This window comes from Ascidiella aspersa, chromosome 4 (assembly GCF_963924565.1).
Source record: "Ascidiella aspersa chromosome 4, kaAscAspe10.2, whole genome shotgun sequence".
In the NCBI taxonomy this organism is placed as follows: Eukaryota; Metazoa; Chordata; class Ascidiacea; order Phlebobranchia; family Ascidiidae; genus Ascidiella; species Ascidiella aspersa.
Genome location: NC_139450.1, coordinates 13,778,346 through 13,793,439, shown reverse-complemented (window position 1 = coordinate 13,793,439; position 15,094 = coordinate 13,778,346). Strand labels below are relative to the sequence as shown.

General features: G+C 40.0%; 1 protein-coding gene across 1 annotated transcript in view; it reads right to left on the bottom strand.

Moving 5' to 3' along the window:
* Positions 1-10,081: 10,081 nt before the first annotated feature.
* Positions 10,082-15,094, bottom strand: part of LOC146148026 (galactosylceramide sulfotransferase-like) — a 63,160-nt gene continuing 58,147 nt past the window's right edge. Inside the window, exons 2-4 of the mRNA XM_083387698.1 lie at positions 12,488-12,668; positions 11,262-11,376; positions 10,082-11,126 (exon numbers count right to left, since the gene is read on the bottom strand). Of these exons, the coding sequence (XP_083243824.1) occupies positions 10,198-11,106 (909 nt within the window). The 5' untranslated portion in view covers positions 11,107-11,126; positions 11,262-11,376; positions 12,488-12,668 and the 3' untranslated portion in view covers positions 10,082-10,197. The remainder of the gene's footprint in view (positions 11,127-11,261; positions 11,377-12,487; positions 12,669-15,094) is intronic.

The following is a 15,094-nucleotide window of genomic DNA, read 5'->3' as shown; positions in this document are numbered from 1 at the left end:
CGTTTTGTAACGTTATAACTCATGTTTATCTATGACTCTTAATAACGTTAAAAACAATGCTAAAAAAACGTTATACCCAGTGTGTAACAGAATTGTTAAAGGGTGTACCACTATACCACTTTGAAGGGGTATACTGGGCTGTACGAAATATTACAATAAGCCTATGATAAGGTATCATAATAAATAAACAGGTTTATTACCAGACTGGAGTGTAATACATGGCACAATCTATTTAAACCAGTGGTCGGCGAATTGTTTTTCGCGGCTCAAAGTACTCTTTGAGATCTATTGGAGGCCAACTATGAAAATCCACTACGAAAACATTGCCGGATTTAGGATACATGTTTTTAAGGTGAGAGATTACACGGCGCCCTGTCTGCGTGGTCTGGGTGTACAAGTTCTTCAGTAAACGTAAAAGTGTCTGTTCCAAAAACAGGTTGACAAGCACTGGCGTAAACGACTTTAGTCAATTGTACCCGTAAACTTCACATTTTCGATCTTTTACAGAAACAAACGCTCTCTCTTCGAGCCTTTAAACAACTAAATGTACTCAGCCCAAGATTTAGAGGGACATAGGCGGTAAATAAAATAAAATAATTTTCCAGCAAATGAAAACTATTTGCGAAAACGAATCGGAAATTCTCAAATCAAAATACAGCGTGATATGTTATTTCATGAAAAATGCCTAAATACTGACACACCTTTAAACTAAAAACCTAGCTATATTTTAAGCTTTAATTATATTTGTCACGTGTTCAGGTTAGTAGGCCTAAGCTTACAACTATTAAAAATGCGTGGGCCGCAATCCGTATGTACTCTACTGGAGAGACAGCCTTTATTAGCAACAGTTCTATTCGATTGCGCTAATGCGGTTCGCATTTCCATGACCATTTTCTTTATATCCCCATTCATAACTAAGCGTCATAAATATACTTGAATTGTGATTAATTAGAAATTTTATGCGCTAAAAATGTTAGGCTATACTTTCTTTCTATGGGAAATCTTAAGAACAAGTTCTATATAGACCAAAAAAACTATTTTAAATGATTCAAGATATGGCTGTTCATTGATTTTTTTATGTGTATTTTAAATAAAAATGCTTGTTTACTGAAGCGTGGAGGGGTTGTTGGGAGCTATAAGAAGGCTGCTGACCCTATAGACGAGGGCCGACGGCTGCCTAAGTCTCTTACAAGTTCTTAATCCGACTCCAAAGGAGCAGGCCGCTAGAATACCTGTCCTTAACTTCTTGTACTCTAAGCAAAGACAATCCACTCAGTAGATAGTTGCTCTTAGAGTATATTCACAAATCTCAAAAATACAGCGATAAACAGAGCGGTGATTCAAGCCGCTAATCAGTAAGACGTATAAAGTAGAATGAATTGTCCAATGCGGAAAAGCAATTCGCTAGGTGCGGCGGTCACACGTCAGTGGACAATGGTCACGTGTATAGTGACGTAAAAGTAGGCTATATGCTACAGAATCCCCCTTCCAATGAACAAGTCAGACGTAGAATGGGTTGTTCATTAATTTGAAAAGAGATCTGGAAGATTGATATTAGGATTTGGTTTGGGTGCATGTCCGAAAGCTGTGGGACATGAATAGAAATAGCATGCAAAACTGGCGAGCGAAAAACAAGCATGGCGTTATAAGAAAACAATATATTTACAACTCAACAGAGCAACGTTTTATGGGTGTTTTTATAATTTTTTTGGTGGCGAGTTTTTAAAAGATTGTACACAAACGATATAAAAATACAATACAGGAAGCAATGAAGTGTTGGCTGTGCCGTCTATGGTCACAACAACTGAAATGGGCAACTAATGGCTGTCTGTTTTGTAAACAATAAATGGTTTTGTTTGAACGAACCCTTTTAACGCGAATACATTTATGACGTACATTGACAAAATGCGATACATCGAATAATAGATACATGGCGATCAATTTCATGCACAATTCGGTAAGCTTAGCATTTGGCTTCGGGTATTTAGCAAACATATAATTTGGGCCTCTGTATCGCTATGTTAGCGCTGTCAGACACCAACTCTGTCAGCTGTAACGCTGCAGTGGTTAGTTTGTTAGTAAGGAGGGTCTGGTGTTAGTAAGGAGGGTCAGGGGTTAGGGGGTTCGTTAGAGGGAATAGGGTTGTTTGTGTTTGTGAAGGCATAGGAGTGAGTCGTCTAATGTTTGTGAAGGCATAGGAGTGAGTCGTTACATGTAGTCGACTTCTTGCTGGAAGAATTTCCAAAATTGTTTGAAGTTTGCGTCCCACGCGGTATAATGATTTTTCAGTAAACGACGTGAATTTGTAATGGAATTCACTGGATACTGCTGTAGGTTGAACTTCGTTGCAGATAATGTGTGAAGCGTATTCACACCAGCTTATGCTTTGAAGCTCAATGGTATGTTTACGAAGTGCATTGTGAAGGGCGTCGTTGGAGTAATCCGGAATTCCAACTGGTATAGGTCTTGTGTATAGGAAACGCCGTGAAAATAGGTAGACTTAGCTTGGGATTTTTTTCTTCGAGGACGTCCATCAGGCCTAACGGTTTCGTCTCGAATATCTTATCGCCAGCGATAAGTTATTCCACTCGATATGTCATCCAAAGTCTAGGGTTCAGCGAAAGTGGTTTCTTTCGAATTAGGAAGAATTTCGCTGCAGGTTTGACGCGTAAAAACGCTTGCGTTGTCAAAGTTGCACTTGTGTTACGTTGACGGCTCAGCTGCATTGCAGTGAGCTAAATTTGGACTTTGGCCTGTAGGTTATTGAGATCTCGTCCTACAAGGGAAGTCGATGCAGCGTGGGGTTTTAATTCTCCAGGGGAGATTGATGTTTGGGTGAAGCTAAAGTTAGTCCACCAGGTCGCAAACAAATGTCGTTGCTTTGAGACATTGTAGAAAACACCTGTTGATCGGTCCTGCTTCATAGTAGAAGGGCTCCGGGGTATTGATGATGTTGGTTTGCGAAAAGTATGCCTTGTCATTAAAATGCAGATTTGTTAGTTGTGCAGAAGTAGCTAACAGCTAAAAAATTAAAAAGAATTAAAGCACAAACAAAAATAGTCCGTGAAATCGTAGTCTGATGTCCTGTGACATTAACTAATCACGATATCTGGCTGGGAGGCGAATGTTACGTCCTCTTGATGTAGTCTGCTCCATCTGAGGTGGTGGGCAACTGTCTTCATCTTCTGTGACATCTGTTGAAATGTCGTTGCTATCTGACGACTGTCGTTGAACAGTTAGCATAGCGTAGGCGGTTTTCAAGCGGTCAATGGAAACGTTGTCGGGTTTTCCATTTTTGTCAAGCTTGAAGTACTTGTCGCTTCTGTCAAGAACTTTATATGGCCCGTCATAGAGCGGGGCCAGGCTTGGTTTTGAAGCGTCGTTTCTCACGTAGACGTGTTTGCAGGTCATCAATGCCTTGTCGACGTAATTGGGCCTTTTTGGTTTCGCGGCCGTGTCGGCTTGTATCGCTGTTTGTCCATGTAGGCGCAAATTTTGCAAAGAATGCTTCCTGCTGTTGCCTCGCTTTCTGGCGGCGTAGTGGCAAAAACGTCATTTGGCAATTTTAGTGTTTGCCCGTAGAGGAGTTCTGCTGGCGAGCACTGTAGATCCTCTTTCCACGTTGATCGCAACTGCAGCATTATGAGCGGCAGGTTGTAGTACCAGTCCTCTGCTGAAGTCTGTGCTCTAAGACACGATTTTAGCTGTCTATGAAATCTTTCGATTTGGCCGTTGCTTTGTGGATGAAACGAGGTGGTTGTATTGTGTTGTATCCCCAAATATTCCATCATTTCCTTCCACTGGTGTGATGTGAACTGAGATCCACGGTCTGTGGTCAAAGTGTTGCCTATTCCATATCTTGAAATCCAGGTGTATAGAAAAGCTTCTAACACAGTTTCGGTTGTTATGTCTTTTAGAGGTGAAACTTCGGTATAACGAGAAAAACGATCAGTCATGGTTAGAATGTACCTGTAACCGTTGCTGTTGTTTAACGGTCCCACTATATCGGCGTGCACACATTCAAATCTCCTCTCAACTGGTTGGAATCGTCCAATTGGAGTGAAATTGTGCCGTGTCACTTTGCAAGTCGCGCATTCGTGGCATTGTTTGGTCCAGATGCGAACGTGCTTTTTCATATGTGGCCATACAAGCGTTTTGCAATCAGTTCGATGGTGGGTTTGATTCCTGGGTGGGTCACGGAGTGTAGAATCCGGAAGACGTGATGTCTGAACCCTTGCGGAATGTATATTCTTGGCACAGAGCTGGAAGTGTCACACCATAATTCCGTCTTCATGGTTGGTGGAGTGAGTTTTTGTAGCGACATGCCAGTTCCGTTGTCCAATAGGGCTTTCAATTCTGGGTCTTCTTCTTGCGCGTGTGCGATGGTTTTCCAGTCGATCGCTTCCGTGTTGAGTTGAATGTGATTGAGCGCGTTTCTAGACAAGTGATCGGCTACGACGTTATCCTTTCCTGCTACATGCTCCATGGATGTGGCGAATTCGGCGATGAAGGCCAAGTGTCTCGCTTCTCGCGGAATTATGCGATCGGCATTCGATGTGAAAGCGTGAACGAGAGGCAGATGGTCGGTGAAAATCGTTGTTTCTCTCTCTCCAATGTAATATATGAAGTGTTTCACCGCAAGGTAAATGCCAAGTAATTCGCGTCCAAACGCGGAATACTTTTGTTGGGTTTTGTTGAAGGCTTTTGAGAAAAAAGCTAAAGGTTTCCATTTTTGGTCTCCACGTTGTTGTAGAACCGCGCAGCATCCAAGGTTTGAAGCGTCACTCGTTATTGACAGTGGTGCATCTAACAACGGATGACAAAGTGCAACGGCGTCTGATAATTTGTCTTTTGAAGCTTGAAAGGCCTGTTTCTGTTCTTCGGTCCAGATCAGAGCTTGTCTTGTCCCTTTGCGTTTTAGCATTGCATACAAGGGTGCTAGGGTTTCCGCGCACTTCGGTAAAAACCGATTAAAGTAGTTTAAGCTCCCTAAATGCTGTCGCAGTTGCCTTTGGGTCTTTGGGAGTTGAACTTTTTGCAGTGCCTGGATTCTGCGTTCTGACGGTCGAATTCCTCTGCCTGAAATCACATGTCCGAGAAATTGCAATTCCCGTCTTGCGAGCTCACATTTCTTCGTGTTGACATAGAGATTGTATTCGGCGAGTCTGCCAAGCACACGACGTAAGTCAGTTTCGTGCTGTTCATCGTTTGTTGAAAATACTAGGATGTCGTCTAGATATACCAGGCAGTTTGGTATTTCTTTTAGCACATCATTCATGAATGTTTGAAAGCATCCTGCAGCGTTTTTCAGTCCCTGTGGAAGTCTTGTCCAGGCGAATGGTTTTCTCCCCGGCGCTATTGTGGCGGTTTTCTGCTGGTCTTCGCGCCTTACGCCGACGGAGTAATATGCGTCTTTTAAGTCGAGTTTTGAGAAAATTGTCGAACCTCTGAGAAAATCAGTGCAATCGTGTATCATTGGGAGTGCTTTGTTGGTGCTCGAGTTCGTCGTGGCTAAGTTCAGTTTGCGAAAATCCACTGTGATGCGATATTTGCCGTTCGGTTTGGCAACTAAATTCACAGGGCTGCCCCTTTCCGACTCGATCGGTCTTATTAAGCCTTGTTTTTCCCAAGTGTCGAGCTGTTCGTTTAGTGCTTTGAACTTTTCTGGGTGTAGGCGCCTGGGTTTCCCTTGAAAAGGTTTTCCCGTAGTCTCTAACTTGATTTGGTACTTGTGTATCGGAGCCTTGTGGTAGTCTGGCTGTGGGTTTACTAGCTCTGGAAAAGAACTTAGAATTCTGGCAAAACGTCGTTCGACTACGCTTTGTGGTTCCGTTTGGTCTGATTGTATGTCAATCAGTTCGTTCGTCGAAGTATTGCGTAGTTTTTGGTCAGCAATGCTCACATCGAGTGCGTTTCTCCCCAAAAAGTCACATCCAATGATTGGGTAGGCCACGTCGGCTACAATAAATGTATGTGTGATTTTTGAGGAAAATCCCAAATCTAAAGTTAGAGTTTTCTCTCCATACGTGTTGATTGGTGTTCCCGTTGTCGTCGAAAAGTCGTTTTTGTTATCTGGCTTTGCGTGAGGTTTTGGGCGTATGAAGGAGAAAGGGCTTCCGCTGTCGATTAGGTACCGTTGACCAGTCGTTTTGTCCATTACAAATGGCAAAGTGGCTGTATCATTTCCTGTGACGTTGTTAACTGATTTTTCTTTCACCGGGTGGTCTGTTTTCCAGGCGCAGGGCGGTATGCAACCTCTTGATTCGGCGCCGAACCTGTTGTGCTTCCAGCAGTAACGAGAGTTATTTTGGACTTCTGGGCGTCTTGATGTCTGTGGCTGATTCCAACTGCTGTTTCTTCTTGTTTGGTCTTGAAAAGTTCTGTTTCTTTTCGGGTTCCAACTGCCGCTTTTCGAGTTCCAGTTTCTGGAAAATTGTCGATGCTTTGTCTTGTCGGACTCTGGAACCTGAGTTGTTGTTTTCTCTTCTTTTATTCGTGAGAGCTCTAACATTATCTTGGAGAATTGTTTTTGTACTCCTTTTTGTTCTTTTGTCTTTGGTTTTGCCTCATTGCTGGTGTCGTCATTGGTGTCGTCAGAGTCGCTGCTTTGTCCGCTGCTCTGATTGTTCCATATGCGAGATTCCTTGCAAAGCTGGTCCGCTTTTTGTGCTCTTGCGGCCAAGTCTTGTGGATCCATTGCAGTTATTGTGGCGCGCTGCCATTCGGGAATTTCGTCTATGAATTTCCTGTTGATTGAAGCTTTGACTTTGTCGATGTTTAATTCATCTTCACCTCCAATCACCCGAATCAGCCTGTCAGCAAAAAGCGAAGGCCATTCCTTCTTTCTGCGTCTTGTCTTTTCCAGTCGATCCATCCAACCTGACTCGTCTTCGAAACCGTAGGCTTTTAAAAGTGCTTTTTTTAAAGTTCCATATTTGTCAGTTGGGTGTCTTCCTGCTTTCCTCACTTGCTCGGTGAGTGTCCAAAACATAGAGCTTGGGATGGCATCTGACAAGTCTTCGTATCGCATTTGGTCCGTTGCCTTGTGACGGTCAAAGGTGTCGTCTGCGATATCAAACCATTGTTTTACTTTGCCTTTTTTCATGTCAGGCACTTTGTAGTCGCGTTTGCGCCTCTTCTTGTGCTTTGATTTCTTCTTCTTCTTTTTCTTCGCCTTCCTTGACTTCCTTCTTGTCTCTGATGATGAGGATGAAGACGAGGATGATGAGGCGGTGTCACTGTCTCCGGATCGGGTGTCTTTGTCGTTTTCTTCTCCTGCAACTCTTTGTCTGCTTTCTTCTGTTGATGTCTTTGTTATCTCTGGTGTCTTCTGCTCTTCTCCTAGTTTCTCCCAGTTTGGTTTTGGAAGTGACTGCTGTCCCGATATGCTTGGTTGATCTTCGTGGCTTTCTTCTTGTGTTGAGGCCCTGTGCTCAGGAATTTGTGACTTTTCCTGTTGTAGCAGCAATTTGCTCATCTTTTGTGATAATTCTTCGGCTTCCTTTTCTCTTTGGAGTTGAGCTTGTTGGAGTTGTTCAATTTTTTCTTCCAGCAAGCGAGTTTGTTCGAGATGGTAGTCTTGCTGCTTCTTTTGGTTCATTTCCAATTTGTGCTCTTGTCTTTTCAATGTCGCTTCCACTTCTGCTTGACGATCTTGTGCCTGCTGTTCAAATACCTTTGTTGCTTGAAGCTTCTTTTCAAGTGATTCAACCTTTGCCTGTAAGGTCTCTTCGTTTCCGACTTCATCAGTTGCGGGCTTTTGTTTTGGCATTTTGTTTGTGTGGTTAGTAGGGGGGGGGGGGAGTTAGTAAGGTTTATTGGTTCGAGTTCGATTTCTGACAGAAAACAGAGGTCTTCTCAGTTAGCTATAGCGTTAACAAGCTTTTATGCCGGTCTCGGTTAAGCGCGGTTTAGAGCGTGAGAACCGGAAGCTATTTTGGTGTTAGCCAAATTTCGCTGTGCCTGCCGTTACGGTTTAAGCGCTTTATATTAAGCAGTTTACTCGAAATATAAAAATGCCAATCCAATAGTCATTCAGCACAACACACAACATTCAATGCGCGTAAACTTATTAATGCAAATTATGCGATAAATTTACACAATTATTTTGCAGGAAAATTCGACGATTTTTATTTGAAAATTCGACAAGCGAACTATCAGTTATTTTCGAACGAAAATCCCTTGTCTATCTTACTAATTTTATTAGTTGTGACGTGAAGAAAATCGCACATCCTTCTGAAGTTCCCTGGGGACAAGATCGTACACGAAGCCGATTCGTTCCTCCAAAATAATCCTTGGACGCTAGGTCGTCTTTAAGGTCGCACGCTGCCAGTGCGGGGAATGTGAAGGAATCCTGGGCTGTTCGTACGAGAGGATCTTCCCGGGGGCCGTTGAAAGGGCGATGTATCTTCTTCGGGGAGAGACGATTGACTGTCGTCTCTCTAATTGTCGAGATTTTTAGTCCGTTTTTTTCTGAGACTTGCCTGCTTTTGATTGCAATGTTCTGTCTTCAGATATCTTCCGAAGAACTCGGGGTCACCAGTGAAGCGTGGAGGGGTTGTTGGGAGCTATAAGAAGGCTGCTGACCCTATAGACGAGGGCCGACGGCTGCCTAAGTCTATTACAAGTTCTTAATCCGACTCCAAAGAAGCAGGCCGCTAGAATACCTGTCCTTAACTTCTTGTACTCTAAGCAAAGACAATCCACTCAGTAGATAGTTGCTCTTAGAGTATATTCACAAATCTCAGAAATACAGCGATAAACAGAGCGATGATTCAAGCCGCTAATCAGTAAGACGTATAAAGTAGAATGAATTGTCAAATGCGGAAAAGCAATTCGCTAGGTGCGGCGGTCACACGTCAGTGGACAATGGTCACGTGTATAGTGACGTAAAAGTAGGCTATATGCTACATTACTCATTAAAAAAAATTCAAAGGTGTTCGCATATGTGGATTGCATATCAAAAATCATTTTTACAGACTTTATTGCAATAAAAATACTGATACAAGAAAACTGCAATAAAAGGAAATATGTCGTTAATTTTCTAGTTTTAGTAATTCGCAGTTTTTACCAGGGAATCGGTTTGAAATTTTGCGGTTCAGGTTGGGATCGGAAGCAAGGTTATTTTCAGAATCTCGTTGAGTTCCGGTCTTGGTTCAAAGCAATTCAAAAATACCGGTTTAGCTTCTGTTTGCCTCAGTGCTTACAAATGACTTGACTTGGACTTAAGTCATTGAGTCAAATGACTTGGGACGAAATTAGATGTTTTTTTTAACAAAATATAAAATTCAGCTATTTATGTCGTGTTTTGCAAGTAAAACAATTTGCTTGCTATAGGCCTACATTGTTTTTTAGTTATTTTTTGTTTGAATTAATGCTCAATTTTAGTAGTTTATTGTTTTATTTTTATTAACTTAGAATTGTTTGACTTGGACTTTTTTTTTCTAAAGACCTAACTGGACTTACAAATCAATCGCAATACTTTAGAGCAGGTGTTGGCAAATAGTGGGTCGCGATTTAAAGCAATAAAAATACATAAAATATACAAAGTAAAAAAATAAACTGCTTGTTTACTCGTGAAACACTATTCAAAGGTGTTCTGCCTTTTTTCCCTGGTTTATTTTAGTTGCAATAGTTGCATACAAAAATCATTTCTTACAGAGTTTATTGCAATAAAACGTTAAGACGAAATAACTACATTGAAAGAAAATAATTTTTTTTAGAACTTGGTTTAGTTCAGTACTATAGGTTCAAAGCAATTTAAAAATCCCGGTTTTGCTTGGGTTTGCCACAGCGAGTGGTTTCAAATCCTGGTTTTAAAGTTACGCTTTGGATGTTGAGTTAAGCCTCTTTTTAACTTTTTTTTGTTTGTGTACGAACTACCGTATGGAACACAAATAAATTTGCTAGCAAACCGTTTTGAGCAGCAACTGACTGAGTGTTTTTTAGTGTGGTAAGGTACTACTTGACTGAACGTAAATGCTACAAAACAAATGAATAGGAGTAAATATTAAGTTTTTTTTTTTTTTTTTTTGGGGGGGGGGGGGGGGGTCATGACCCCTGTGGCACCCCTGGCTACGCCTATGTCTACAAATGCATATCAATTAAATATTGTACAATATGGATTTAATAAACCTATAGAATATTATTTAAAAAACTAAACGAGCAGGTAAAGGTGAAATTGAAACAAAATTTATTTTAAACCAAACCGGAAATTTTTGTTTGGTTGTTATGCAAAAGTTCTCTAGTGGCGTTCAAACGTTTTTGATTCTCTCGCATCATCTTTAGCTGGTTGTTGAAAATTTCCAACGTGAAATATATTTCAGGCAACACCAAGTGTCGACAGATGTCGTTGTTTTCAGCGCCAGCCTTTAAATTGTAGGAAGCTACGTCGACGCCACTCGGCTTGTAGAGCTTACTTTGCAGCCCTCTATCCGTTAGGTTTGACATTTTTACCATTTTATCGCCTTGGACGCACAACTTCGTCAAGTTGAAGCGCGCCTGACGCAGAACTGCTATGCTCCGATTCATTCGTTCCAGACCATAGGCTTTGATTTTGCGCCAAAGAGTTTGATTGAAATGATCAAACAGCGCCGCGTCCGCCTTATTCCATTTGCGCGCACCTGCGCGAATTTCGTCGATTTTTTCGCTTTGTCTCGACTCTTGAACTTTGCCTCGACTTCTCGCGTTCACAATTAGTCCGGCAAATTCCTGTATCGGCCAGCAAAGGGCATCGCTCAGCAAGACCAGGGACTCGTCGTAGTGATCGTTGATTAAAACCAATTTGTACCTTTGTGAAATTTCGGCAATTGTGTGTTGAATGTAAGCCTCGGTCTCGTTAAGGTGATCGTACCCGAAGTCAAATACTGCTGGGTTCTTGGAAAGTCCCGCAAAAGGTATGTCCTTGGCGAAAAAACGCGCGGCGTTTTTCAACCATTCCTCCGGTTGATTTTGCGAGACCCGTTGAAACGAAGAAATAACGCCATAAAAAAACTCGAAACATGATTCGAAATGCGCTCCGGGTTCGCGAATAATAGAGAAGAAGAAAGTGTCGGGAGGCATCACTGCTCTGACTTCATTGTAGTTGCCTCTGATGTGTTGAGTCATGATGTTAAATTTATTCCAATCTGTAAAGTTAAGCAAATACACTAAATATTTCGCTGATCGTGCCCTGCAAGTTTATGCGAAGTTGCCTCAACTACTAAACAACAAACGAGTATATCTATATGTGCTGACTGCTGGTGCTCAAAATACGCGATTACCTTTGTTTGCAAACACTGTTGACCTTTCAAAAAGTCGTGGATATCCAAAGTCGTGTTTATTGACAGGAAGTGCAAATAGGAGTTTGTGCTTCAATCCGTAACGAAATAAGATATTCTGGTTAAAACAAAATTAAACACGTTGTAATACTTTGTAGCTCAAGAGTTAAAATCGCGTAACTTGTGTCGATGTTGAGTCGATAACAACTATTGCGCTCAAATCACGATTTAAAAAACGTCCAAAATATTTCCTGAGCTTAACTGTATCTAAGGTTAATCGAATTCCAAGAGTTGGTGCTAATTCCTCCATAGCAGAGGTTTTCAACCTTTCTTGCTGCTCGTACCCCTTTGTCAGGCCAGAGCATTGTTCGTACCGACGAAAAGTTCTAATGGAACTTTTCAGATATATATTGCTAAATTACATTTCTTTTATATCTCAATTAAAGGTTAAACCGGTATTTCGCAAAAAATCGCAAAAAAGAAATAGAAGTCAATTATTTTGTTTGCCACATCTCAGTGAGATATTTGTTGCTGCTTCATTGATAAATTCGCTCAAACGATGGTTAAAATTAAGATAGTATTTGAGAGGTTTTTCATGTCTATACTTGTTTCGTAAATGGTTCGGTCAATAACTCCTGAGGCACAGCAGCGACTCAAATACTGTATTTTACACTCTAGTTCTAGAGGTGGATAGTAGACTGTTTGTAGCAGATTTACAGCAAGACTGCATTAAATGCCCCCTATATCTGTACATTTTCTTCCAACTTTTGTGCTTGGTTGTGGATTGCTGGCAGCAAGTAAATTCATACTCAGTAGGATAGCGAGGTTAAAAAAACGTATTGTTATAAGACAATGAGGTTTCTTACTAAACAACAACAATTATTTGCAGTTAATTGTTTGTTGTTTCAAAGCAAGGGTAATGGCATAACATCATTTACAATTCCAAAATAAAACTATACTGTAAAATCTGTTTGAAAAGCTGCTCTGTGGCCCAAGGATCTTCGTACCCTTTGATGTCCAATCTCTACCCCCTAGGGGTACGAGTACCCCCGGTTGCGTACCCCTTCTCTAGAGGATTTGCCTAAATCGCCGAATATTTTTATTTCCAAAAAGATATCTAATGTACATTTCTTGCCTTTGCTTTCAATAGGACCGAAATGTTTTCGGCACCGTTTGGCCTAATGCTATACCTTATAGGCCTATAGCGTATAGCCTTGACAGATGCTTACCTGTACAGAAGATCCCGCAGTTTTGTGTGACTTAAGAAAGAAAACGTTGTTTTTACTTTTGCATACTCTTTTTTCATTTGGTACAAAATTGTCATTATTTTGTCTTTCTTTGTAAAGCTGTCGTTGTGGTAACTTTTTAATACCTGCAAAAATCTTGCGGTGACTTGTCGTTAGATACAACCTAAAAACAAAAAAAAACATGGCATATAGCGAGGCATAGTTAAAGCCACAGATTGGTTTGAATATTACTGTATGTCCGTATTAAACATGCCTTCTATTAATTTTTACAGATACTATCATTGGCAAAAAGTACGGCGACTGCCACATCCGATTTTTAAGTACTTTGGCAATTATATCAGATAAATTATTGCAAAAATGGTATGTTACCATAGAAACATTGTTAAGGTCAAATTCGTGCGCAAACTTACAATGCGCGCAGATAATTGCATTTGTTCGTTTGTCATGTTAGAAAAGGTATTACTCACAAAACAATGTTACACCGCAAATCTACAGAGCTCGTGCCGCATATTTTATAACTAGGCTTGGCATTTTTTAGAAACGTAAATCCGGGACACATATTGAAAACTGCAAATAAACTTAATGTAGACCTAATACAAACGAATTTAACGAAACTAATTAACTTAACTGGGTTGCGGTTGCTTTATAGTTTGTCAGGGGCTATTTTTCAGGCCCTATTTTTCAGCGCGGTTTGTCTCAGTAATTTAAATTGTAACCGAAAGTAATGTTCTGCATTGTGAAAAGAATGAGTCGGGTAACATTGTCAAGCATAGGTGAAACAAAATGTCAAATTCCATCAAGATGGCCCCTTAAAACTATATTACATATTATGTTGTACTTTGCGTCATTTGCTTGAGCCGCGTGTTTTTGCCGATGTTTTAAAAAGGTAATTTACCATGTTACTAAAAAGTAATGTTAAGGACAGCGTAATTACCTGACTTGAGTGCTAAATAGTGTGTAAAGTGATTAACTTTTATTTTTTTCTAAATTTAATTTCTCTAATCGTTAATTGTTATAGGGCATTAATGTTGGTCGTCCCTTGACTATTTTTTCGCTTAATGTGCCTGAAATGGGTTAACTAAATGCTGTCACACAAATGGAGTCACATTCTTTAGCCTGTGTGAAAGCAGCATATAATCGGATGGCTTGTTATAAATTATTGCATTTATTTGCGTGACTGTGAAACATCCTAATTGTTCGTCTTCGCAAACTAAAATTTTACATTTTGTTGAAACAAAATTTCAAATAATGTGGGCTTATTTGAAATAAAACGACTAAATACTCAACGGCTAACACGTCAAACATTTTTTGCGTAACGAAAACCAGTGGCATATATCAATAGGGAACCACTGACTAACGTAAAACAGCAAATACGTAATCCTGGTAACATACTGCGTCCAACGTAAGTAAAATCTTGTTTGAAACTGAAAATTGGGTACGATAAAAACCGCCGCATTAAATGCGATGTTTTGCGAACTCTACCTAAATTTTGCGCGGTAACAGACATTAAACATTGAAGTCTTAAGTTGGAAACAATAAAACTTATTTCTATTAAGGCAATCAGTATGTTATGACTTTAATATGATTTGAAATGCTGAAAACCCGAGACATTTATCGATCCTGAATTACTAACAAAGGTTAAACTTTAAGTGGTAACAGCAATTGTTTAGACTTGCGTAATAATCAAGCAAATAAGGCCGGCACCCACTGTGTCTTACGTGAAAAAACCCTTGAAAATAAAAATTGCTTAAGGTTGACCGATATGCGAAGGCGCTCGCTTACCTTCCTCGAAAATATATCTCCCAGCACCCGCCGGATAATTACCATTTACATTTTTTTACTCACCGCACACATAAAAGAAACTAGCCCCAGCAACCTCATCCCCACAAAAATATTTCTTAACACCCGTTGAAAAAATAATTACTTTATGTTAAAAAAAATTGCTTGACAGCCTTACCAACCAAAAATGAAAAGTAAAAAGTATTACTTATAGTAGTACTGTATATAGAGGCTATATATTCTTTAAATATTTCTTATTCACAAAATGTGGTTTGAATACATAAGCATTTTATTAAAATTACTCACCAGGCAAAGTGGAAGATCATTATAACAAAAAAGGTGACGATACATACTTTTCCAAAATTCTTTAAATATTTTCGTGTCATCAACATCGAATTTTATGTTAAATTAAATATTACACGCTAACTAGTTTAAAACAGTAACTTAGCTGTAAGATAAAAATAACATTTCAGGTAGCAAATTTCACATTACTTTGTTAAACGTAACATTTAGAGTCTAAAAAAAGTTAAAAAATAACTCTAACTACTTCGCTTGTGACAATTTATCTAATATTGTTTTCACTTTTTAATTATTTCGAACTTGCATTCGATTAGCGGTTTAGCCATCTGGGTACATTCCATATAGCCTATAAGCCCTATAGGAGATAACGTAACTTTGTAGTGATTAGATAATTAACAAAAGTATACACCCATCATTTTCTGGCTTGGAAAAAAGACGTGGAAAGCAAAACAAAGAACATGTGCAGCTTATCACTTTGGCAAAGCAAATTTTTACCAAAGAACAAAAATC